At 39.6% G+C, this 24,788-nt stretch overlaps 2 protein-coding genes across 51 annotated transcripts in view; both read left to right on the top strand.

Moving 5' to 3' along the window:
- SGIP1 (SH3GL interacting endocytic adaptor 1) overlaps positions 1–2,020 on the top strand; it is a 228,031-nt gene extending 226,011 nt beyond the window's left edge. For all 50 annotated transcript variants that reach the window (XM_084964790.1, XM_084964789.1, XM_084964776.1 and 47 more), the window contains one exon: positions 714–2,020. In XM_084964790.1, coding sequence (XP_084820916.1) covers positions 714–736 — 23 coding nt within the window. In that variant the 3' untranslated portion in view covers positions 737–2,020. The remainder of the gene's footprint in view (positions 1–713) is intronic.
- Positions 2,021–11,047: 9,027 nt separating this feature from the next.
- The window catches only part of DYNLT5 (dynein light chain Tctex-type family member 5), a 28,451-nt gene continuing 14,710 nt past the window's right edge, over positions 11,048–24,788 (top strand). Inside the window, exons 1-2 of the mRNA NM_001243355.1 lie at positions 11,048–11,093; positions 12,728–12,849. Of these exons, the coding sequence (NP_001230284.1) occupies positions 12,731–12,849 (119 nt within the window). The 5' untranslated portion in view covers positions 11,048–11,093; positions 12,728–12,730. The remainder of the gene's footprint in view (positions 11,094–12,727; positions 12,850–24,788) is intronic.

Genomic DNA, 24,788 nt, shown 5'->3' with positions numbered 1-24,788 from the left:
TGACATGGAAGTTAATGGAGTAAATCCTACTTTTGTTATATTAGTAAACAAGATAAATGCTCTTTTTGTTTTAATATCTCCTGCCTGAAAAGTGTTTTTCTTCAGCAAGTCTTCATAGATTTTAGACTTGTCAGCCTTAGCTGAGATTTGAGAGGTTCCATCTTTCACTTTAATAGCAACCTTAAAAAATCGAGGCCAGAGATCAGAACTGGTTGCCCTTGAGCTGAGTGTGGTCATGAGATAGGTTTTTGGGACACTCCGGAGTTCATTGTGGGAGATTCCCCAACATTAAAGTGATTATATTTGTCAATGATTTCTTGGGAAATGTCCTGGGTTTTATGCCTGAATTACTGATGTAATTATTAATTACACCCCTTGCACTATCAAAAATGACCCAGGTTGGAAAGTAATTGTATGGTTACTCTTCCTATAACGAGTTGGATTCTCACATCCAGGAACAAATCTTCCAACCTATTCTGGGCCAAACCCAAATATCTGCAAAGAGTTCATATATGGAAATGTGAAAAGGCAGCTAGCTGGTCTGGAAAACTGAAAACTTAAAAAACTGTATGTATTTTCTGTTAGTATTATATCGCTCAAGCATGTCGTATTTGGCTTCTAGAAGTAGGCAGAAAAAATAAAACGTTACCTATATCATGACCACATTATGGACCTAACAGGTAACTTACGGATATGCTATTTTTTTCTTGCAGGAAAATACTTGGCAGATAACTAATAAATCTTATGCAAGGATTTGGAGGATTCCGATAATGGAGAACTGTTGTATGAGAAACAGGTTTTAATTTTGGTTTGGTGAAAACAAACCAAAATCTGCACTTGGGATATATCTGCTAGAAATGTCATTGACTTTCAGCACAGATTTCCCTCACACAATACCTTGACGACCAGTCCTACAGTATTTACTTCTAGGTGTAATATTGTTAATGGTTTTAAAATGTAATTATTGTATTTGTAAATTGTACTCATTCCAGTAAGGCAGTTAGATACTTTGAGTTTTAGCATTTTACCATTCCTGAAATGGATGTAATTTAAACTGTGGTATGTAAATTTAATAGTAGTCCTGTTGAATGGCACAATGCTTACAGAGGTAGATTGCATTTTGTCAATATATAAAATTTAAATATAATATTGATCGCTGTCATAACGGGGGTGCCACGCACAAAGAGAATTAAGTGGAACCAGGAAAAAAAAAAAGTCCTTTTCTTCAGTCCTTAGTATGTTTTACTCTAGTGCTAAATACAAATTCTATCTTCACATGTTTAGTGGGTTAAATTCAGAAACTATTTCAGACAAAAAAAAAAAAATGCTAAGGTTGCAGCATATTCAAAGAAAAGCATTAATTACCACTTTTTAAAAAGCTTTTTTTTCAAACCGCAAATTTCATAAAAATGCAAACTGTGTAAACAAGGCCTCTTATTTTTATAACTTGTGTAAAAAGGGAAAGCAATTCATATTTAAAGTTTAAGTATATGAAATTATAAACAAGAGGAAAGAAGACATTGAAGTCTTAACTACTTCCCCATCTCTCCACAGTCTAGCCAAGGTGGGAGATTACTGAATGATCAGACCAAAACCAAAACTGTGATTTTAAAATTTCAAGAATTTCCATAGTTGAGCCGGTTAACAACTTCTGCACTACAACTCTAAACAGAGGCTGTCCCATCCAGCCTGGAGAATGGTACTAAGTATCTTTCTCGTTACCCAAAGGAATCAAAACATTGAGTCTAAAAATCCCAGAAAAAATGATTTTTAGTCCCCTATTTAAATCCAGATGGAGAATTTTAATTGTCATTATTTATATCATTTGAGAACGAAAAAAAAAACAAGCTTTATAAATGAAATTCTAACCATATTATTGTGCAATAAATTTCCTTTTGGATGAGATTCATTGTATGTAACTATAAATCTTTGCCATTCTTGGGGAGTCAAAAAGAGAGTTATTAAAAATGTATGTTATGATTTCATTGTTGCAAGGTATAATAAAAACGGTAATTACTCAGTCTGGCCTCATAATATGAAAATTCAGAATGATGAAGCATTTCTTCAGGGGTCCCAGTTGTAAAACCTTCTTCCATTCCAATCTGAACATGTGATTCATCTTTTAATCATCGAACCTAAACAGAAAAACTAATTCTTAGTCTAGATTATACTATTAAATAACTGTAATTATTTATTATTATATTTATCACTAGTTACTAAATTTTATTTTACATTCACTCATATTCGACAAAGAAAATTTAGCCCCTTTAAATTTTAGAATCAAATTAAATTTTCTAAGTCTTACTTTTAAAATGAGATCGTGACTGGCAATTGTTCATAGTGGAACTTTTAAAATTAATATTTGTACTTCTCAATCAGTGCTTGCTATCAAGAGAATGTTCAAATGCCCGGTTTTACCTTAGAAGAATTCTTACTCTTCAAACGAATTCTCGATTGGCTCCCCAAACAGTCTGGTATTGAAGTTTTTTGAGCAAATAACTAATAGACTCATTTTAAGTAAAGATCAATTTGATTTTGAAACCAAAGTAGAAAATGCAAACTTTTAAATCCCATGAAGCACGGGAATAGTTCAAACACTGAATCCAATGAAGAGATGGAGAGTAAGAAGCAGAAAATTGAGAATTATCCAGCATATGAATATAAAAACATGTTTTTAAGAAATGGGTTCATAAAAAACCATATTAAATATTAACACAAATCACATATTAAAAGTGTGTAAATATTGGGAGTTCCCATCGTGGCTCAGTGGTTAACGAATCTGACTAGGAACCATGAGGTTGCAGGTTCCATCCCTGGCCTTGCTCAGTGGGTTAAGGATCCGGTGTTGCCAAGAGCTGTGGTGTAGGTCGCAGACGCTGCAGGTCTGATTAGACCCCTAGCCTGGGAACCTACATATGCTGCAGGAGCGGCCCTAGAAAAGGCAAAAAGACAAAAAAATAAATAAAAATAAAAACGTGTAAATATTACTGGTGCTCATGTCTTGCTTATTATAATTTTATTTTATTTTAAATAGTTCTAGGGCAAATTAGTAATTAAATACAGTGTTTTTCTTTCCAAAGAATAATTTTGTTGATATTATAAAATATAATTCAAACGATAAATTGCAATGATCTCTAACATTATTCAAATGTTTCTAGGAACTAAATTTGAAACTATGAAGATATCCTCTGATTCCATAATTGGTCTTTATGAAACAGAATGGAAGTTGGTGATTTCGAAGTTATTAATTTTTATAATAATTATTATTATTGAATAACCAGAAAAATCTCAGTAGATATTATATACCCTGTCTTCTTTCAGAAAATAGGTCAAATAATAACACAATAAACTCACATCAGGTATTTAGGTTTTAGTGGGGTTTTTTTTAATCTTGTAGTTTATAATATCCTGTTACTCCTATATCCACAGTACTGTATGATAAGAATTCGTGTTAGGAAAAATGATCCTAGACAATACAATTCTAAAAGAAACATTAAGACAGATTCATTTTGAATTCCTAAAACAAAACAAAATTGACTAGTAGATATTAAGATTTTCAATACCAGGGTTAAAATATAAACAAAGGATTCCCATTAATCAGAACACCATTTCCCTAGACTTCTGATTTTAAAAGATTCTACTCTAACAAGATGGAAAGTATGAATGATACTGCTTTATTTTGGCAACATGGAAAATGTTTTTTCAAATAAATTCATTTTTGTGTTTTTTAAAAATAAATTACTTGTTATGAATTAGTCTGAATTTTATCATAATTGGAACATTCAATTCCAAAGAATGAAATTTGTTATTATTTTTAAAGCTCCATTCTTCCTTACACCTATAGCCAAAATGAAAATTTACTGTATGGTATGTGGGAATACATTTCACCTGTAAAGAAAGAATGTCCACATTTCAAATAGTTTTGAGGGAATTGAGAGGAACCCTCCCCCTAGAAAGTCAAACTACAATTGTTTTATTTTTGTTTTATGTATTTTTACTCAATCTCAATCTACAAAGTGTTTGAGGCCATAATTCCTTATGTTTCCATTTGCAAAGAATCGTAGTAACTGCATTAGCTCTACCACTGATTCCTGCTCTGTGACCTGGGACAAATCATAGCCCTTTTCAGGTTCTCATCTTTATTATTATTTTTTTAGGTTGTACATTATTTTTTCTATTGTACAAAAAACTCAAGATAATATTTTATTTAACTGGTACTTCCATTTACATTTTTTATTGTAGTTGATTTACAGTGTTCTGCCAATTTCTGCTGTACAGCAAAGTGACCCATTTATAAACATCCTTTTTCTCACATTATGCTCCACTCTGATCCATGACGATTGATTGGATATAGTTCCCTGTGCCATACAGCATGATCCCATTGCCTATCCACTCCAAACGCAAGCATAATAACACATCAGTGATCTATAAAGCTTCTCCCACCTCAGAAGTTTCCATCATTCTACCCGACTCAGAAAGATCCAACCTCGGAGGCTTTACAAAGAAGCTTGTACAATCAGTAGTTGATATACAATAAGAATTGATATTCACTTGAGTGCTTACCGTGGGCCAGTCGCTGTAGCTATTAACTCATTTAATCTTTATATCAACCCCCAAATTGTAGATATTCTTTTTAATTCCTGTTTTACAAATGGTGACATTGAGGCTTAGATGGATTAATTAATTTGCTCAAAGTATAGGGCAGCTAGAAGTAACCCCATTGTCTTGATGGCAGTGGAAGCCCTTGACCTGTTTTATATGTTCATTCTGCGGAATGAACTCTTCTGTTTCATTTTATTACACATATTCCATTGAACATCCAGTTAAAAGGTGCTATGAAAAATTAATATCAAAAGAAGGATAGTTCCAAAAGCAAAATTGTTGGAAAAGGGTATGTTTCTCAGAGCATGATTTGTGGACTACTTGTAGTATCATTTATTTAACACAGGCAATGAATTTGGTTTAGTCACCACTACATTCCCAGAGCCTAGAAGAGAGTTAGACATCAATAAATTCATACTGAATGAATAAATCTGTAGGGATGGGGTTTAGGAATATGTATTTTAACAAGCACCCGAAATTTGAGACTCACTGCCCTAGTAGATCTCTCAAATACTTTCTAGGTCTGACATTTTATCAGATTTTTGACATTAAATTATCCCTTGAATACCATTTTTCTAGTAAGCTTATTTTTTCATTCAGTCTCTTTAGCTTCCTCTAATCTTAAAGAGGGGGGACTCATTAGGGGGTGATTTCTCTAGGAAATTCCCTCTTTTCCTTAGAGTTCTGCTATGCTATTTCAGTCTCAAAGTGGACTGAAATGCATTCTCTCATTTTCACAGTTCTGTCCTTTTCATCAATGTCTTAAAAGATTAAAAGAAGTAAGGCAGTTGTAAGCTGTCATTCCTTCCAAATACAACGTCCTAAAAAATGGCTCCTTCCTTGCAAGGAACACAGACATCTACCTTGTGGGTTTAGACTGTTTATTTTGCAGGCTTTTGAACTGAACGCTTCAGAAGCCTGGACTAGTATCATTTCAAAAGGGTTGCACCAATCGTTTTCATCTGTGCATTTTTTTCTCAAAAAAACAGTCTGTCAGTTAAAGTTGAATGACAGAGTGAAATGTGCAGATATCTATTACAGAGATATATTTCTGGTTTGTTCACTTGTTCATTTGCTTAAACTTTCTTTTTCCCAAAAGATTATGCATTGAAGCATATACCATTCAATCTAAATGTATTCGTTTTGCTACATGGTTTTCTGATCAAGCAGGTTTTTTTTAAATGGAAGCATAATTTTTATGATATCAAAATGGAGGTGATCTCTTAACATTGCTGTAAAAGTTAATCTGTCAGCATGTTTCCTTAAAATGAGTCAAATTAAATTGTTGATATGATTGAACAAATCAGTCCTTATACTAGTTAAAGAGGCTTTTCTGATGACCCACCCCACCCCCTTTACTGCGTGAACTTCTCTCTGGTTTTTATTGTATTTTCCTGATCCTTCCATTTTTTCTTTGGCAAGCAGTATTTAAATACCATTTGCTCATTCATGAATCAAATATGGCTGCCATCGCATCACCTTTTGTCCATAGAATGTACAGAGGGAACATGAGATAGGAGTGCAATGTTTAAGTCTCCAAATATTAAAAACAAACAACAAACCCACTAGCATTTCTCTTGCTTTGATGTTCTGGCATCTTCTTTAGGCCAGAGCTGCATTTGTAATACCTAACTGAATCCAAATGTCCTTGAAAGAATGTCAAATTTGAGAGTCTATTGAGTTGACCAGCGCCAGACCTCTCGATTATCCCTCAGGTTTAATATCTGATTTCTACCCAAAATGAGTATTTCTAGGAGAGAAAGTCACATCCTTGTTCACATTCACCATGGGTGTGATCAGTTCTTCTCCAAATTCCATTTTTCCTTTGATTTATTGCTAATTGTCTCCTTCTATCCCTAGGGTAGCACGTTGCCTGTTTTAAATACATCTTTAACCTTATAAGAAAAGATGTTTTGGAAGTTCTCTGTGGCACAGCAGGTTAAGGATCTGGTGTTGCTGAAGTTGTAACTGAGGCTCGGGTTTGATCCCTGACCCAGGAAGTTCCACCTGCTTTGAGTGTGGCCAAAAAAAAAAACACAAAACAAAAGATGTTCCAATGAAAAGCAAATATATGTTTATGTGTCCCTTAATTGGTGAATGAAAATAAGTAAAGGATACTTCTACTGCATTCACCTGTATTCCAGTCTTTTCCAAGTCATGTTCAGGACCACTGGTTCTGGGAAATATTCACTGCGATCTGAGACCAAATGATCCTACCCATGCTCCCCACTTCTTGGGCATTGACAATAAATGTTAGCATTTTAATGAAACTGAAGAAGCTTTTGGATCAGGAAAACATTTTTTTTCTAAACACACCTCGAAGAAACTTAAGAAAAGTTTTCTTTTAACACAGTTTACATAGCTTTCAGCGACTTCAGACAATATAACCAGGAATGCTTTGGAAAGATGCTTCTGGGTTTTTGTTTGAACTCTAAGAGGAATATCTGCCACTTTAAATAAACTAGTATCTACTTTAAATGTCATTAGTATATCTTAATGAATTTAACTTAATCACCTAAAATATTCAAAACAAAACAATGACATTGTTTTAATATTTTAATATTTATTTTTAAGATCTGCACCTATGACCAGCACATCAGGCTGCTATCTGTGGCAGATGGTCGAAATTCTTTGCAGAATGGAATTAATACTAGTGAACAATCTTTATAATACTTTGAACATTTTAAGAAATTGAATCATGATAGACTGATGCTGACACTTTTTTTACATAATCTTGTTAGAAAGTACACTTTAAAATTCAGTTAAATCTGAGAGAAACGCACTGTTTGGATTAGATTTTGAAGGTTTTACTCTATTAATGAGCATCAGATAGTTCTTTTTTGCTTTGCTTTATTTTGCAAATCAATCTTTTTATAAAAAACAAATAAATCAGCAAAGTTTTTGTAAAAATTCCTGGGTAGGAGTTCCTGTTGTGGCTTAGTGGTAACAAACCCAACTAGTATCCATGAGGACACAGGTTCAATCCCTGGCCCTACTCGATGGGTTAAGGATCTGGCATTGCCGTGAGCTGTGGTGCAGGTTGCAGACACGGCACAGATCCCCTGTTGCTTATGGCTGTGGTGTAGGTCGGCAGCTGTAGCTCCAATTCGACCCCTAGCCTGAGAATTTCCATGTGCCATGGGTGGGGCCCTAAAAAGAAAAACATAAATAAATAAATAAATAAATATTCCTGGGTAAACTGTCTGTTATCAGATAGAAAAGAATAAAGCTGAATCACTGTACATTTCCCTAAATATAGTTCAATTTTTAGTTCATTCATAGTTTGTGAATCAGTTGATGGATAACAAGCCATTTATCATTTTAGATTATTCCATTGAATGAGTACAGCCTGCAAACATTAACTCCATGTCACTTATTCAGTATTATTCCATTGGCATTTTCTTTTCTTTTTTGGCAAAACAAATTTTTAATGTTATTCACACATCGTTACCCTAAAAAAATTTTTTTCTTTTTAGGGCCACACTTGTAGCATATGGAAGTTCCCAGACTAGGGGTTGAATCAAAACTGCAGCTGCCAGCCTACACCGTGGAAATGCAGGAGCTGAGCCACGTCTGAGACCCACACCACAGCTCACTCCAACACTGGATCCTTAACCCAATGAGTGAGGCCAGAGATTGAACCCACCTCCTCATGGATACTAGTTGGGCTCATAACCCGCTGAGCCACAATGAGAACTCCTAAGATATTGTAAATAACACACCTAACGACTACCACTAGGATTATCTTCCCAAAGTCCAAAGTTGTTTCTTTTCCTTATGAGATGCTAGGATGATCAATTTGATAGCTGTGATTTTTCAGGTCAGTATTTAGTTCTTGCTTTGTTAAATGGATATGCATGAGAGGGACTGACTCCCGTTTGATCTCTTTCTCTGTGGAAACATTGCCACCGAATAATTAAGTGTTCTTTAAAAAGTCAAGTGTTGGTATGATGATATGTTAATCTATGAGCAGGGCTTATGACAGGCCAAGCAGTCATTTATAGAATTGGCTTTTTAAACTGTAAGAATAGCGTTGGGTTTCAATATTCAAAAAAAATTTTTTTTCACTTTGTATAGGGAAAGATCTGTATGAAAGAGACGATCAAAATTTAATCTTCATCCCTCCTAAGTGGCAGTGTAAGGCATTGTGGGTTTCAGTTTTTGTTTTTTTGTTTTTTGGGGTTTTTTTGCACTTTAACAAGGAGAGAAACTAGGAAAAGAAGTTCAGAGAAATTTTGCTGTGTTTCTAAAGGTAATAAAATTCAGCCAATTGTCTTTCTTTAGGAAAATGCTATTAATGTATACTTTGAGTTGGTAGCACCTTTTATTTAGAGTTGTCCATGATCTTTGTAGCAAAAAAGAAACAATGTCTTTTTGACCTGGGGTGGAGTACATATTTTCACAAAATATATTGAGCATTAAATATTTATAAAAAGAATTGTGGACGAAAATACTCGAGTACACTTTTAAAAATTAGTTAAAATGTTGATGGCTGGCTCTTTTTCCTACATGTGTAATTCAACAGAGAATCCTTTATTCTCATAGCCATTATTGCTTTGTCTGTGATGAAATCTTTACTGCTTCTGTGCTGTGCTCAAGAAAAAACCAGCAAAAGAAGCAAGGGCCTGTTCCTTCACAGAACTGCCCAAAGCTCTCTGTTGAGCAATGGTGAGATGAATGTGTAATATTGATTCAGTAAAGAAAATCATGAGAACATTTTAATGTTACTTGCCTTATAGGTTAGAAAAGGTGTATATATCTTTTTTTGGTAAATAATGATTTTTTTACAAATGTTTTTTTCCTTCATAATTTTCCCAATCACCCATTTCACAAAATCCTGAATATGCAATTATTTACCGTGGCACATTACTGCAACTAGGGTTCCCATTTCTGGACAAAGTTTAATTATATGTGAGAACAAGATGAAATATCTAAGTTGTTATTTAAATGTGATTTTTTTTTCCTGGAAAATAAATGAAAAACATAAAAATGAACCGAGTTGTGAACCTCTTTTATTACCAGCCTCTTAAAATTCTACCACATTTCTGGAAAATTTTCATTACATATCTAAGGTGAGCACGGCGGGCAAAAAGTCTGGCACAGTGCAAGCACTTTAGAGTTGGATAAATCTCATCTCTATAATTTAACTATAGTCTTGAGCAAGTTACTCAATGATTCATCATTTCCTTAGCATAAAAAAAATGGAGTTCATATCCCTTAATCACAGGGCCAGCGAATAGATCAAATGAGATAATATTTATCAGTCACCTAGCAGTTCCTACCTAGTACCTAGTAATCAACAATCCTTTCCTGTTCTTTTTTTTTTTCTAAAAACAGGAGATAAGATAAGCCAGAAAAATGTTAATGTTCTCTCCCCAGCACTATCGTAACCCCTATGCTCTCCTGTTGTCCTGATGTATTGCTTTTGACAGCCAATTCTAACCGCACTGAGCATCCATCAGCGGACCTGAGCCAGGCTAGGTGCTTAGAGGCACCATCTTATTTTTACCTCCGGTGATTGTCCCCTATGTGAGGGTCCCTTCAGGGTTCCTTTCTGTTTGCTTTAAGTTGGGGGAGGGGCTGAGGTTAGAAAAGGGAGAGTTATTAAGGGGGGTAGGACTTTTTAGTTATGTCAAGTTCCCAACTCCAAAGAGCTGCCATTCCAAATCCTCTTAAATTTTAAGGACTAGGAAGAGTGGTTTCAAGGCAAGTGTCAAGGAAAGTCAAAGTTTTTAATGCACAAGAGATAAGCCTCTGAGACCACAGGGGCCCTGGGCATATTATTCAACATGTTAGAATCTCTATTCTCTAAATGGTAAAGGAAGAACAGCTCTTTCTTGAAAGTGGTGTTGGGACGACCAGATAAGACTAACACTGTTTGCCAGAATCTGGTAAATATGAGCTCTCAGTAGATTATCCCTCTTATCAGCTATCTGTGCCACCCAAGGGCGGGAAGGAGGGGCGGGACGGGATGGGATGGAAAAGCAGCAGCGTCAGGGAAAGGGGAAGGAAAAGGGTTGCTTGACTTTCTTTCTGTGCCTCGGGTTTCCTGTCCTCGGCACTGGCAGCATTTCGCACTCTTGCCCCCGACATCTGCAGCAACAGGAACTGATGAAGCCTCTCAGGGCTGCATCTTGAGTCTCAGATGTCCCCCTGGCTATAGGATGAATCCATTTCCCCTTCGGCTTCCGGCCATCCCAGGGCACAGCCGGGCTCAGGGCGGCCCCCTCTGGGCAGTGACAGATGAGGTCCTTAGGTGGCTCAGAGGACCATGCAACGATTTGGTGCGCCTAGGGCGGGCCATTGACTCTGTTTGAGAAGGTCTCCTTGGAGACGTGTCGCGGAGTCCAATGGGAGTGCACCGACGTCCCGAGCAGAGTGAAACCCGGGGAGGCGAGAGCGCCGCCCCGCGCCGGTCCCAGAAGAGGAAGAGCCCTTGTTCTGAGAGGTCCCCGGGCAGAGACGCGCCTGCAGCTCCAGCCCTGCCTTAGGTAAGTGCGCCCTCTCCGCAGCACGTCTGGCAGGAGCAGAGAAGTGAGAGAGAGAGAGAGACCAAGGCCAAAGACAAGTTTGAAGGTCGCTAGGGCTGAGGAAGAGGGTCCCATGTTGAGAAATGGCCTGCCTGCCTTGGTCACGACCTCCCTCTCTGGTGCCTTATTCCTCCTCACTCCAACAAATAAGAAAAAGGTAGCCTCAAGTTTGGGAACTGGAAGCAGGTCCCGGCCTTTGGTTCCCTGACCGTCCACGTGTCTGGACTTTAGGGCGATGCCCAGTGCAGAGCTGGCCGGCCGGTCGGGTCCTGAGCAGCGTGAGTTCTGAGTAGTCTCCCTGAAGTTAGTCTGGCGACACCAGAGCCACAGCCCCTCCGGCCCCCTATGTCCCATTTCTGGCCTGCGTGGAAACAGGTGAGCAGACCGAGGTCTGTCTGTGTCGCTTTAAGATCGGAACCTGAATGACCCACTGAAACAGGCTCAGTGCACAGACATCGCACACAAAGGTGCATACACAGACACACAAAGGCACACGCTCAGGTACACAGATAATCACTCATACACGCAGGTGCACACACAAAGAGATGCTCACAGGGGCACACACTTGCATTCCTGTACACAGATCCTAATACACACAGCCTCGTACACTCATGGGGACACAGTCAATGCTCATACACAGAAGCACATGCCCACAGAGAGACACGTGCTCACACAGAGAAGCTCACATTTGTGTACACACTCATACCCAGGTACACAATTACACACACACACACACACACACCCATCACTGCCTCTCTTCCTAACACACTGCTGTATTTGTGTGCCCCAGTACCCTTGGCTTCGGTCTGCCCTGACTCTGATCACACTGGCGTTTTAGGTGTGTACTTATCTGCCCTACCCACACACCTGCCAGCTCTTTAAAGCCAGGCAGTTCTCTTAGTGTCTAGCACATCTTCCTGTTAGGGCTCTCAGATTTACAGATTATGAAATCATTTAAGGGGATGTCTAAAGGCATTGTATATAGGCAGCTAGGGCAGTAGAGTTATAATCTGAGTTCTGCAAAGTCCAGTCCCATTACAGTCACAAGCATTTGTGAAAAGAGGTAGGTTTTCCAATAAATTCCTTCATTAAAGGTTAAGTTCTGTTTACTCTTTACAAAGTAAATCACTGTTGCTTGAAAAAAAATACCCTTTGCAGAAGCAGTTTATTTAAATTTTTAAAATAATTGCAACAACAACAAATATTAATTAGCAAACTTTCATAAAGATTAAATTTGGGAGAGTCAATAAAAATACTGCTTTCTGGAATAGGATAATAGCTACATATAGCTATCTTTTCTCAGTGACTTTAACCTCTTCTGCAGTCAAATATTTCGTTGTAGCTTACCATCTGCTTATGTGAATTAAGCATGCTGTTGCATAAGTAAAAGTTATCAGTGTTATCCTATTTCCAGTTATAGGGACCAGAATAATAACATATACTAAAAATCACTCTTAAGGAAACCCCACTTCCCTATTCAAAAAAAAACTTCTTTTTAAAGTATCTGTGTACCTTACTTAGAATGCGTCTCTGTGTTCTACTAAAATGTTTTCAGATCTTTTGTCCAGTATTTTTACTAAAGTGTTCCTCCTTAGGTTATGATGACGTCAGACATTGCTAAAGACAGAACGACTCATTTACTGAAGAAAAAGGGCAGTGTGTCTTCTCTAAGTAGTCATGAGTTCAGGCGGAAGGAACCTCACGGCCGCCCCAAAGAGTGAGTGACTAAATGTCTATTAACAGACTCAATTATTGAAGAAACAGCTTCATGATATTTATCAGGAGGGATAAAAAACACATTTACTTTGGGACATAAAAGGGGCGAAAAATGGACAAGCGCAGGGTTTAGGTCATCTTTGGGGGCCATATTTTTTTTTTTTTAAGAAAGAGGAAGGATGACAACTAAATCTATCATGGTGATTATGTAGAATGTATGGCAATATTGAATCACTGTGTTGTGCGTCAGGAAAAAGAATAAAAGAGAAAAAGAGCAAGCCAACTTAAATAATAACACCGACTGCAGCACCATTTTTTACTATTCCAGAGACTACCCCCAAAATTGTCTCCTCAAAAGAATGTCATATGCAGTGTAGACCAGCTACTTAGTACATTGTTTCCTGAATTCTTCTCTTCAATATCATATAAATACATGATTTTTGCATTTTTGTTATCAATAAATACACAAAAATGCATTTAGCATTGTTTTAAACAATTTTTGTGATGCATTTGCATAATCTTTGTCTTATCGTTTTAAATGGCTGCATAATATTTTGTTAGTTTATAATTCTGGGTTGGCTAACCATTCTTTAATTATCAAGCATTTTCAGTTTGTGTCCACTTTAATTTGTCCTGCTATAAGAAGTCTCTGGTTGTTTTCTTCCAGAGGTTTACAGTGGATCAAAGGGTAATAAGTACCTTTTTCGCTCTTGGTACGTATTGTATTTGCTCTCCTTAAAAAGATGAATGAATTTTTAATACTTTCATAGCATTTTTAAACTGCCATTTGGGAAGAAAACCAAACAAATGATCCAATGCAGAGGTCAATTAACTTATGTAATAGACTTTTCTTCTTAAGGGGTTTCTACGAGATTGAAACATACATGAATACCTGTGGTTAGGTATGTGTGTGTCCAGAAGAACTGGAACAGGTTTACATTAGAATTCTGAAACCAAATTGTTCTACTCCCAGAGTGTATTAATGCACTTATTCAAAATTCCATTTTTCAATGGATCTTTGCGGATTACAAATACAATCTCTCTCTTTTACACATGGGAAACATGAAGGAGTAGCAATCTCAGCATACATCAGAAGTAAAGTTGGAAGAATAATTAACCTCTATAAATTTTGCCTCTGATCCTAAGTCATTTTTGGCTGCTATTTCCAATACTTAAGTGTAAGAGGTTTTTTTTCATTATCTTAAAATAATTGTTAGCTTAAATTTAACTTTTTGAAAAAAAATTACAATAATAATCTGACATAAATCCTAGTCCTGTGATTTAAAAAATCACTGTTCTCATATCCAAAAACTAAACTAAGATTCCTACTTGCATAATTGTCATTTACTTCTTCCCTTTCAAAGCAAGTTAGGAAATCAGCTAGAATCAGAAGCAATTCGAAGAAGGAGATATCACCCTTATTTTACTTTTATTTTATTTTATTTTATTTCATTCTCTTTTTTAAGGCTGCACCCGAGGCATTTGGAAGTTCCCAGGCTAGGGGTCCAGTCGGAGCTGTTGCTGCCGGCCTACGCCAAAGCCACAGCAATGCCAGATCCTTAACCCACTGAGTGAGGCCAGGGATCGAACCCGCAACCCCATGGTTCCTAGTCGGATTCGTTTCCACTGCACCACAATGGGAATTCCAACCCTTATTTTATTGATGAAGAGTAAATACAAATTCAAAGGTAACAAGAACACAAAACTAGTTTTAACAACACATTAGGGAAGATTATGTTTTACTAACAAAGACGCTTAAATGATAATTATTTTGATATATTTCAAAGTTAGAAACTGGGGCTCTCAAACAAAATATTCAGAATAGGTCCTCTATTGGAACTTGTTACTTCAACAGCAAATGAACGGCTTCCAAGCAATCAGGCAACACAGAGGCCATTATGGAGGCTGCCCCCCCCCCGCCAACCCTAACCACTTACCTCTCATCGTCTTCATCACTCACCAAGAGCAGCAGGTATGTGTGATTCTCCTTCCCGAAATGGGTCTTCCATGAGGAGAAAAATTCTGAAAGCTGGGGAGCTATCAAATGCAACATTGTTTTGAATTTGCAGTGCGTTTTGGAAAAGCATATACCTTTCATTCAAAAGTTATTTCAAAGCGATTCTTGGAGTAACTTAATTTCAACAGGATGAAGCATGTTCTGAAGTATAGTGAGGACCTCATACATTATCTCCTTTCATTTCCTCAGCACTAATCCTACTACGGAGACGTCATTCTTACCCTTTCCCTATGAAATAACAGAGGCGTATCGGTCCCATAACAGTTTAAGGGCTGGGGGACAGTCCTCAATTATGAGGCTGGAAGAAGGATCCACAGCCTCTTGCCTTCTTCTCCAGTACCGTCTTCCCACTACGCTGCTTGCATCCTACTCTCTGGTCCCTCCCAGCCTCCGTATTTATAATCCCTCAGTGCTCTGCCTTGCTACCCGCCCTTGGCCCACGTGGCTTTCCCATGGTGTACCCTTGTCTGGAATGCTCTTCCTACATGCTGGCTTCCTTCTTTTCCTCCTTCAGGATTTAGCTCCATCTCCAACCTCTCCAGGAAGCTCTCTATATCTGTTTCCAAAACAAGTTATTTTGCCTGATGCACAGCAAGCTAAAACACGAAGACGCTGAGTTTTGCCACAAAGAGAGGGTTCATTCTCAAGGCAGCCAAGATGGGAGACCCAGTCTCCAATCCACCTCCTCTCAGGGAAGGGGCTTGAGTGTTTATGGGATAAAGAATAAAGAAGCAGGGTGGCCTGAGGCTTGAGGAACATGGGGAGGGGCGGGAGAGGGGATTGGGAAAAGGTACAGCAATCATTGTTCTGAACAGACCTAACTAGCCTACAGGCGTCTGCATGTTCCGAGGGTAGAGTTTGCAGCTCTCTGATGTCAAAAGGTCACCGATCTGACACTTCCGTCTGCCCAGTTGAAGGGGCTGTGGTCCTGTCTAGTCTTAACCAGCTTAGCTTGAACTAGATGCAGCCGACTCCAAGTTCCTAAACAATAACTCGGGCAAACCTCTTAGTTTAGGTTATGCACTGCTTGGAGGACGTGCAGGTCTCAGAACAACCCTGATGAGTGCCGTCAATGAAATGGATGTAAGCCCTGATGTCATAATTACCCAATTACAACCACCCCCCCCTCCCACTAGGTTGAATGCTCTCCCTTTCTGTTTCGGCTGCTTTCATGTTTTACATGGCCCTGTGTTTGGCCTTTTTCTTGCCTATCTCCCTCATTAGACTGTAGACTGATTTGCCTTTAGAGCAATAAATACACTGATAAGGAGGGCAAAGGAGAAGAGGAGGAGGTAGACCTACTTGGAGAACCATTTCTTGGATGTGGTATGAGATCAGCATAAGTTCAGTCCTCCAATCTTGTTTTCTACATCTGTGGTCTTCTGCATTAGTAACTAATGCTTACAGTTGATCCCTGAGCTTAACAGATACATGAAGTGCCTTCTGAATTGTGGGAAGAAGACTGAATTTATACTCAATATAATTATCATTAACCATTTTTAAGGTTAGATCTTTTATTTATTTATTTATTTATGTATTTATTTTTGGCTTTTTGCTATTTCTTGGGCCGCTCCCGCGGCATATGGAGGTTCCCAGGCTAGGGGTGGAATCGGAGCTGCAGCCACCAGCCTACGCCAGAGCCACAGCAACGCGGGATCCGAGCCGCGTCTGCAACCTACACCACAGCTCACAGCAACGCCGGATCGTTAACCCACTGAGCAAGGGCAGGGACCAAACCCGCAACCTCATGGTTCCTAGTCGGATTCGTTAACCACTGCGCCACGACGGGAACTCCAAGATCTTTTATTTAAATGATGCTTTCATGATGATGTAGTGTTTATGCTTTATGCTTTGAAAAGAAGAACCATTTTAAGCAGGTTCTTACGATCCCAACATCGTCCCTGTTAGCACGTTGGCATATTTCTTCCTCTGTCTACTTAGTTGTCATCAGGCTTCATCTGTAATTTTGAATTTTCTTTGTTTTTCCCTTAATTGATAGTAATAACGGAGATAAGCGAATATTTATTGAGTCCTCACGATGATTTCATTTAAGTTTCATAGAAGCGCTATATCAGGGGTTGGCAAACTGCAGTCCAAGGGCCCAGTCTAAGCTGCCACCCGTTTTTGTATAAAAGTTTTTACGTGGTTGGAAAAAAATCTATAGGAAAATATTTTTTGCCATGTGAAAATTATAAGAAACTCAAATTTTAGTATCCATAGATAAGACTTCATTGGAACACATCCATGCTTCTTCATGTATGTATTGTCTCTGGCTGCTGTCCCACTATAATGGCAGAGTTGAGTAGTTGCGATAGAAATACAGGTCCTGGAGTTCCCACTGTCGCTCAGGGGGTTAAGACCCAATTAGTATTCATGAGGATGTGGGTCTGATCCCTGGCCTTACTCAATGGGTTAAGGATCCAGCATTGCCTCAAGCTACAGCATAGGTCACTTGGATCCAGAGTTGCTGTGGCTTTGGCATAGGTCAGCAGCTGCAACTCTGACTTGACTCCTAGCCCAGAAACTTCCATATACCACAGGTGCAGCCCTAAAAAGAAAAAAAAGAAAGAAAGAAATGCAGGTCCTGCAAAGCCAAAAAAATCTGCAGTGTGGCATTCACAGAAATGTTTTCTGATCTTTGATCTGTAAGAGAGATGGTATTATCATCTTCATCCTACAAATGAAGAAACAGATGCTTAGAGAGGCTGAGGCTCCAAATTTACAGAATTAGCGAGTGGTAAAATGGGCTTTTGTTTACCGTCAAGAATTCTCATTCTCTGAGAATTGGTTATGTGTAACTTGCCCTGTTGAAACTCTTGTATTCATTCGCCAGAACCTTCTGCTTCCCATCCATGGGTAAGAGCAGGTGTTGACAATGATATCTTTCTTGTTGGAAGCAGCCTTTGGCAGTCTTCAAAGAGCATTTGAACAGATGTGCTGCTCTCATATCCTTACCATGGAAATAGAAGCCTGGGGTTAAGTTACTTTCCCAGAATAATGTGACATAATATCCAGGCTTCTTATCTCTGTGGCCAGTAGTTCAACTGGTAGGTCAGAGTCTCTCTTCTGTCTCAAACTAAAATTACAGTGATGTCTTAAACAAGAATTTTGATGGATCCCACCACCCTCTGTCTGAAGCCCCTGATGGCATCTAACATTCTAGTTAGGCCACATTGTATTTTTTCACTCTTTCATTTATTCAAGGTTTATGAGGCATCCACTCTGTGCCAGTTATTGTGCCACATGTTAGGTGTATAAAGATGATGAACTGCAGGGTCGTTCTCTGCAGAAGCTTCTTTTTCAAGTAAGCTGAAAGCTACCTGGTAATCTTTTTTCCGAAAAAAATGGAAAAATTGCATTCATTACATCATTTGAAATAACTGTTTATGGACCAATAAGTACATTCCAGGCACCATACTAGGTGGTGAACCACACAGAAATAATCTGGGGAGAGAAAGCATAGAATAAATGTGGTGAATTTATTCTATGCTTCCAACCTATACTGCTCATGTGCAGTTAAAAATGATGTTGCCTGGAGTTCCCATCGTGGCGCAGTGATTAACGAATCTGACTAGGAACCATGAGGTTGCGGGTTCGATCCCTGGCCTTTCTTAGTGGGTTAAGGATCCGGCGTTGCCGTGAGCTGTGGGTGTAGGTCAGACACGGCTCGGATCCTGCATTGCTGTGGCTCTGGCGTAGGCCGGTGGCTATGGCTCAGATTCAACTCCTAGCCTGGGAACCTCCATAGGCCACGGGAGGAAAAGGCAAAAAGACAAAAAAAAAAAAAAAATGATGTTGCCTGGCCTGTTTCCTCAGCTCACTAAGTTCTCTTGCCATCTAAATCAAAGGAAAGCCCCCACCAAGATCTGGATGAGACATGGCTTCCCCCCAAAAAAGAGAGAAGCTTGAGAAATCTGCCATGGCCATGTTCCCAAATTAAACCACAATAATGGCTAGTATTATGTTGTGCTTGATCAATACATCATGTACAATATTCATATGAATCTCATAAAAGCCCTGAGAGTTAAATAGAGAAGATATTTTTATCATCCCTGTTTATCTCACTTACTATCTTATTTATCTGAGGAACAGAGTTGAGTTGAATATCGTTTCATAGCACTCTGGCTTTCCCAGTATTGGTAGGAACCCTCGGGCTTGCCTGATTGTCCATCTTCTTTCCCATCCTCAGGTCCCACTCTCAGGTCCCAGGAGGCAGATACTCTGATGCACAAAATACTACATATACTACAAGAATGTTTAAATACTTTCTTATACATTTTTACATTTTCTATGTATTATGATGTTTTGACATCTTTTATTTTTTTTCCAAATGGTGATGCTTTGGACTGATGGCTTATTTTTTAATTTAATTTTATTGGAGAATGGCTGATTCACCATGTTGTATTGATTTCAGGTGTACAGCAAAGTGAATCAGTTATACATATAAACATATTATCTTGAAAAAACCTTTCTGGGAGTCCCCATTGTGGCTCAGAGAGTTAAGGACCCCACATTGTGTCTGTGAGGATGCAGGTTCGATCCCTGGCCTCGCTCAGTGGGTTAAGGATCTGGTATTACCTAGGTTGGGGCATTGGCATCTCAGCTGCAGCTCCGATTCAACCCCTAGCCCATGAACTTCCATAGGCTGCAGGTGAAAGAAAGAAAAAAAAAGCTTTCTAGCTGAGGAAAGACTGCCCCTCCCAGGTCTAGTCAATTATTAAGGACTTAAGGATAGTCAAGGCCCCACCAGGGAACATGCTTTTGATATGCAAACTAACCAACTGAGAACCAGCTCTTCTCTCTGGCCCCCCACGTAGTCCAGGAAGCTAGATCTCTCTGCCTTCATCATCCTGGTACCAAGTACCAGACAGCTAGGGGCCTCTCCTATTGCTTAGAGCTCTTTGAAGTTATCCAGACTGGTCAGATCTGTGCTATTTCCCCTGAGCTTCGCCTTTCCCTGAGAAACCCCACTAAAGGCTCTAGCCCTGGGTCTCCCTGGCTCTCGTCCTCTGCCTCTTGTCTCCTCTGGCATTTTCCACATGGTCCTGTGTGGCGTGTTGAATCTCTTGTCTCCTGGACCTGTGAGTAGAGTTAACTGTTTTTTCCTGAACCTCTCCTCTGATTCCCTTTGTGCCTCACCTGACTGACTCTCATAAAACATTATAAAACAAGTACTTAGAGATCTGAATTTCTATTGACATAAATGGTATGGTGCTATAAATCTCATTTTGTTTTCTCTATCTCTTTCAACACTTTTATTTTTCATATTTACTCATGTAACTATGGAGACCTAGCTCTTGGCTTCTTCCTGCTGCATTGCAGTCCTTCATAGACTTCCATCACATATGTTCTTATCCATTCCTCTCTGGATGAACTATGTAACAATAATAATCCATCCTTGTTTGTGCTCAGATGGGCCAAGAACTAGGGAGAGAAAGATGGACTTTGAATCCCTGCCAAGGTATGCAACACAGCATGGAACCCTTCGTTGGCATCTTTGTGAAAACTGCCCTGGAAGTGTAATTCCAGGTAAAGACATTCACGTTAAGAAAGATTTGAATTAATGGAGAAATAGTTCATAGATGAAGCACTTAACACCAAAAGATATCCCTATTTCTCAAATTAACCTATGAATTCAATATAATAATCAAAATCCATTTGTACTTTTTGAGAAACACAACAAACTATTTCTTTTTTTTTTTTTTTTTTTTTTTGTCTTTTCTAGGGCCGCACCCACAGCATATGGAGGTTCCTAGGCTAGGGGTCTAATCGGAGCTGTAGCCACCAGCCTATGCCAGAGCCACAGCAACGGGGCATCTGAGCTGTGTCTGCAACCTACACCACAGCTCACAGCAACACCAGGTCCTTAACCCACTGAGCAAGGCCAGGGATCAAACCCACAACCTCATGGTTCCTAGTTGGATTCGTTAACCACTGTGCCACGACGGGAACTCCCAAACTACTTCTAAATCTTATAAATAAGGAAAGAATTCTGAGTAACTAAGTTAGCTTTGAAGAGTGAGTATTGAGGAGGAAGTTACCCTCTCCGTATTAAGGTATACCACAAAGCAATGGTAAGGAAATGTGATCATAAATGCAGGAACATAAAAGAGGTGCAGGAATAGACAAAGAGACCAGTGAAACACATAGACACTTTAGAAGTAAACCCATAAGTATACAGAACATAATATATGAACACAGAGAAATGACGGATTTTTTTTTTTTTTTTTTTGATGGATGGTATTGGGAGAAAACTGGCTTACTATATGAAGGCAAATGAAGCTGGATTCTTACACCATTTTCATGGAAGACTGAAATGTGGAAAGCTATAGAGTTAATAGAGGAAAGTATAGAATATTTTTGTGTTCTGTGAGAGGGAAATATTTCATCCCAAAATGAAAAACTAAAACCATAAAAAAAAAACTTGATAAATACAACTACAATAAAACTTAGCATTTCTGTTCCACAAAGAAGACAATAAGCAGTTTACAGGCTAGTAGAAGATATACAGTTTTTAGCTCATGCACATTAACAATCTAAAAAAAAAATAACCGCGGAAAACAAGTTTTAAATAGTCAAAAGAGATAAATAGCAGTTTACAGAAGCAAAGCCCAAATGGTGAAGCAGAATGTGAAGAGATGCTTAAATTCACTTGGAATGAGAAAAATGCAAATTAAAACAAGATACCATATTGCACCCATCTGAATGGCAAAATATAAGAAGAGAGAATAGAAGCAAATGTTGGCAAAGTTAGTGGGAAGCAAAGTTTATACAGGCACTCAGCGAAGAAATTTAATAGTATTTAGGAAAATTAGGGGTATACATGCCTTATTATCCCCCTATATTGAGGAAACTGAGGCTTGGAAACCTGCCGGCATATTACAACTCCCAGGTGACACAGCAAGTGTGGTTCTCTGACCCTAATACTTGTACTTGTTATGGGCTAAATTATGCATCCCACACCCCCTGCCAAATTCATATGCTGAAGTCCTAATCCCCAGTATCGCAGAATGTGAAACAGGGTCTTTAAGAGAGGTGGTTAAGTTTTAAATGAGTTCATCAAGGTGGCCCCTAATCCAATATGACTGGTGTCCTTATAAGAAAAGGAAACTGGGACACAAACAGGGAAGAGACAGCCATCTGCAAGCCGAGGAGAGAGGCCAGGAAAAGATCCTTTTTTCACAGCTCTCAGAAGGAATCCGTTCCTCCAGAACTGTCAGGCAGTTCATTGCTGTTGTTTAAGCCCCTCGGTCCACGGTACTTGGCTCTGACAGCCCTGGCTAGCTAATGCAATTCAGTTGATCCTTCGACAACCGGAGTTTGAAATGCATGGGTTCACTTATAACAGGTGGGGGTTTTGTTTCAAAACCGTGGATGTGGAATCAAGGATAGAGAAGAAATTCAACCCAGATCCTGAGAGCTGACCAGAATTTATGCTGCATTTTCCACTGCAAAAGAGGGTCGGCACTCCTAACCCCCCAGGGGCAACTGTGTAGTTAAAGGAGTGAATGGAATAGCATCAACTTAGTGAGTGGAACAGGGCGACTCAGAAGACGGGCTGGGGTCAAGTTCCAGCTTGAGCACATCCAAGCTGCTGATCTTGCATAAGTTAGTAAGCCTTCTATGCTTCAGTTTCTTCTTCAAAATAAGGTTAAAATAGTAAATGTCACTTCCAGGTGCGATGGGAATTTATTACAGCCATACATGGAAGCACCTGGAATGGTTCTCAGCACACCTAAGTACAGAGCAAGGACTGATTGTTATTCTTACATAGAATTCTGATATCCAAGCAGACCTGAGTTTGAATCCCTGATCTTCTGTTAACTAGCTACTATGTAATATTCTTTGAGTCTTAACATATTATCTACAAAATAAGAATAATAATGACTTCATCACAGTGCCATGTCTTTTGTTCACTGAACACAATGTTTGTTGCCTGGGTTACAGGCATTGTGCCAGGTGCTAAAGATACAGTGGTGAACAAAATAGACTGTCCTAGAACTCCTGATATTGCTCCTGTCAAGGTCATAATGACTTTCCCATTGCTCATGCAGCAGTCAGTCCTCAGTTCTCCTCTTCTTTGACCTCTCTGCATCTGACACCCTCCACCACTCCTTCCTCCTGGAAAGACTGTCTGCCCTTGGGCTTCAGGACACACGGTCTCCTGTTTTCCTTCTTTATACCTGGCCAGTCCCTCTTTCCCAATCTTCTTCACTGGTCCCTCCTCTTCTTCCCAGTTTCCTAATGTAGGAGTGCGTCAGGGAGCCGTCCTTTGTCCCCTTCTTCTCTTGTCCTGTGCTTCTCTCCTCGGGAATCTTGTCCAGTCTAGTGATTGAGACGTGGAGTTATGCCCCCAAATTTACATCTGCAGCCCAACCATTGCTCCCAAAGCCCAGACTCAAAGGTCTAATGGCTTCTCCTCCCCTCACTTCAGTAGGCATCACAAACTCAACATGCTCACAACTTAACTCCATCTAACTACCTTCCTTCCCACTCATCAGGAGGTTCTGTCAATGTTTAAAATATACTCAGAATCCAGCTACTTAGGACGATCCCCTACTGGTACCTTCTCCACCTGGGTCACTGCCTTAGTCAGCCTGAGCTGCCATAGCAGAATACCACAGACTGAGGGGCTTTAACAATAGGAATTTATTTTCTCACAGCTCTGGAGGCTGGAATTCTGGAATCAGAGTGCCATATTGGTTAGGTTCTGGTGAGGGCCCGCTTCCTGATTTGCAGGCGGCCACCTTTTCACCATGTCTTCACATGATGGAGTCTCTTCCTCTTCACTTAACCTTAATCATCTCTTTAATTTTTTTTTTATTTTTTTATTTTTTATTTGTCTTTTGCCTTTTCTAGGGCCGCTCCCGCAGCATATGGAGGTTCCCAGGCTAGGGGTCTAATCTGAGCTGTAGCCACCAGTCTAAGCCAGAGCCACAGCAATGTGGGATCCGAGCTGTGTCTGCAACCTACACCACAGCTCACGGCAACGCTGGATCCTTAACGCACTGAGGGAGGCCAGGGATTGAACCCGAAACCTCATGGTTCCTAGTCGGATTCGTTAACCATTGCGCCACAGTGGGAACTCCCTAATCATCTCTTTAAAGGCCCTATCTCTAATACACACACAGGGGCAGGTGGGAAGGGAGGGTGTGAAGGCTTCAGCCCATGGATTTGGGAGAGATGTAGTTTCCTGTATAGCAGTTACTATCATCACTTGCGTGGATTACTATAAAAGCTTTCTAATTGGGCTTCCTATTTTTACACAGGCCGGCCTATAGTCTATTCTCAGCACAGCATTCGGAGTTATCGTCGTAACATATAAAGTAGAGCTTGCTATTCCTCTGCTCAAAACTCTATAAAGGCTCCTGCTCTATCAGAATAAAAGCCAAGGTTTTAAAATGGCCCACAAAGCCCTACATGGGCTTACTGCCTGACACCCTGGTACCTTCATCGTCTTCCACCCTTGGCTTGCTCCCTCTGGCCTCTATGCACTTCTTCAAAAATACCAGACAGGAGTTCCCGTCGTGGCACAGTGGTTAACAAATCTGACTAGGAACCATGAGGTTGCAGGTTCAATCCCTGGCCTCCCTCAGTGGGTTAAGGACCCAGCGTTGCCATGAGCTGTGGTGTAGGTTGCTGATGCAGCTCGGATCCCGCATTGCTGTGGCTCTGGCATAGGCTGGTGGCTACAGCTCAGATTAGACCCCTCGCCTGGGAACCTCCATATGCCGCAGAAGCAGCCCTAGAAAAGGCAAAAAGGCAAAAAGGCAAAAAAAAAAAAAAAAAAAAAAAAACACCAGACGGCCTCCTGCCTCAAAGCCTATGCTCCTGCTTCTCGCTTCTCTCTCCCCTCACCACACTCTTCCTTCATCCACATGGCTCATTTCCTTACCTCCTCCAACTCTTTGCTCAGGGAGATC

This window comes from Sus scrofa, chromosome 6 (genome assembly GCF_054392235.1).
Source record: "Sus scrofa isolate SSC_HxYL_T2T_F1_AM1 chromosome 6, Sscrofa_HxYL_maternal_Yorkshire_Landrace_v2.0, whole genome shotgun sequence".
NCBI lineage: Eukaryota > Metazoa > Chordata > Mammalia > Artiodactyla > Suidae > Sus > Sus scrofa.
This window is presented reverse-complemented; position numbering and strand designations above follow the sequence as displayed.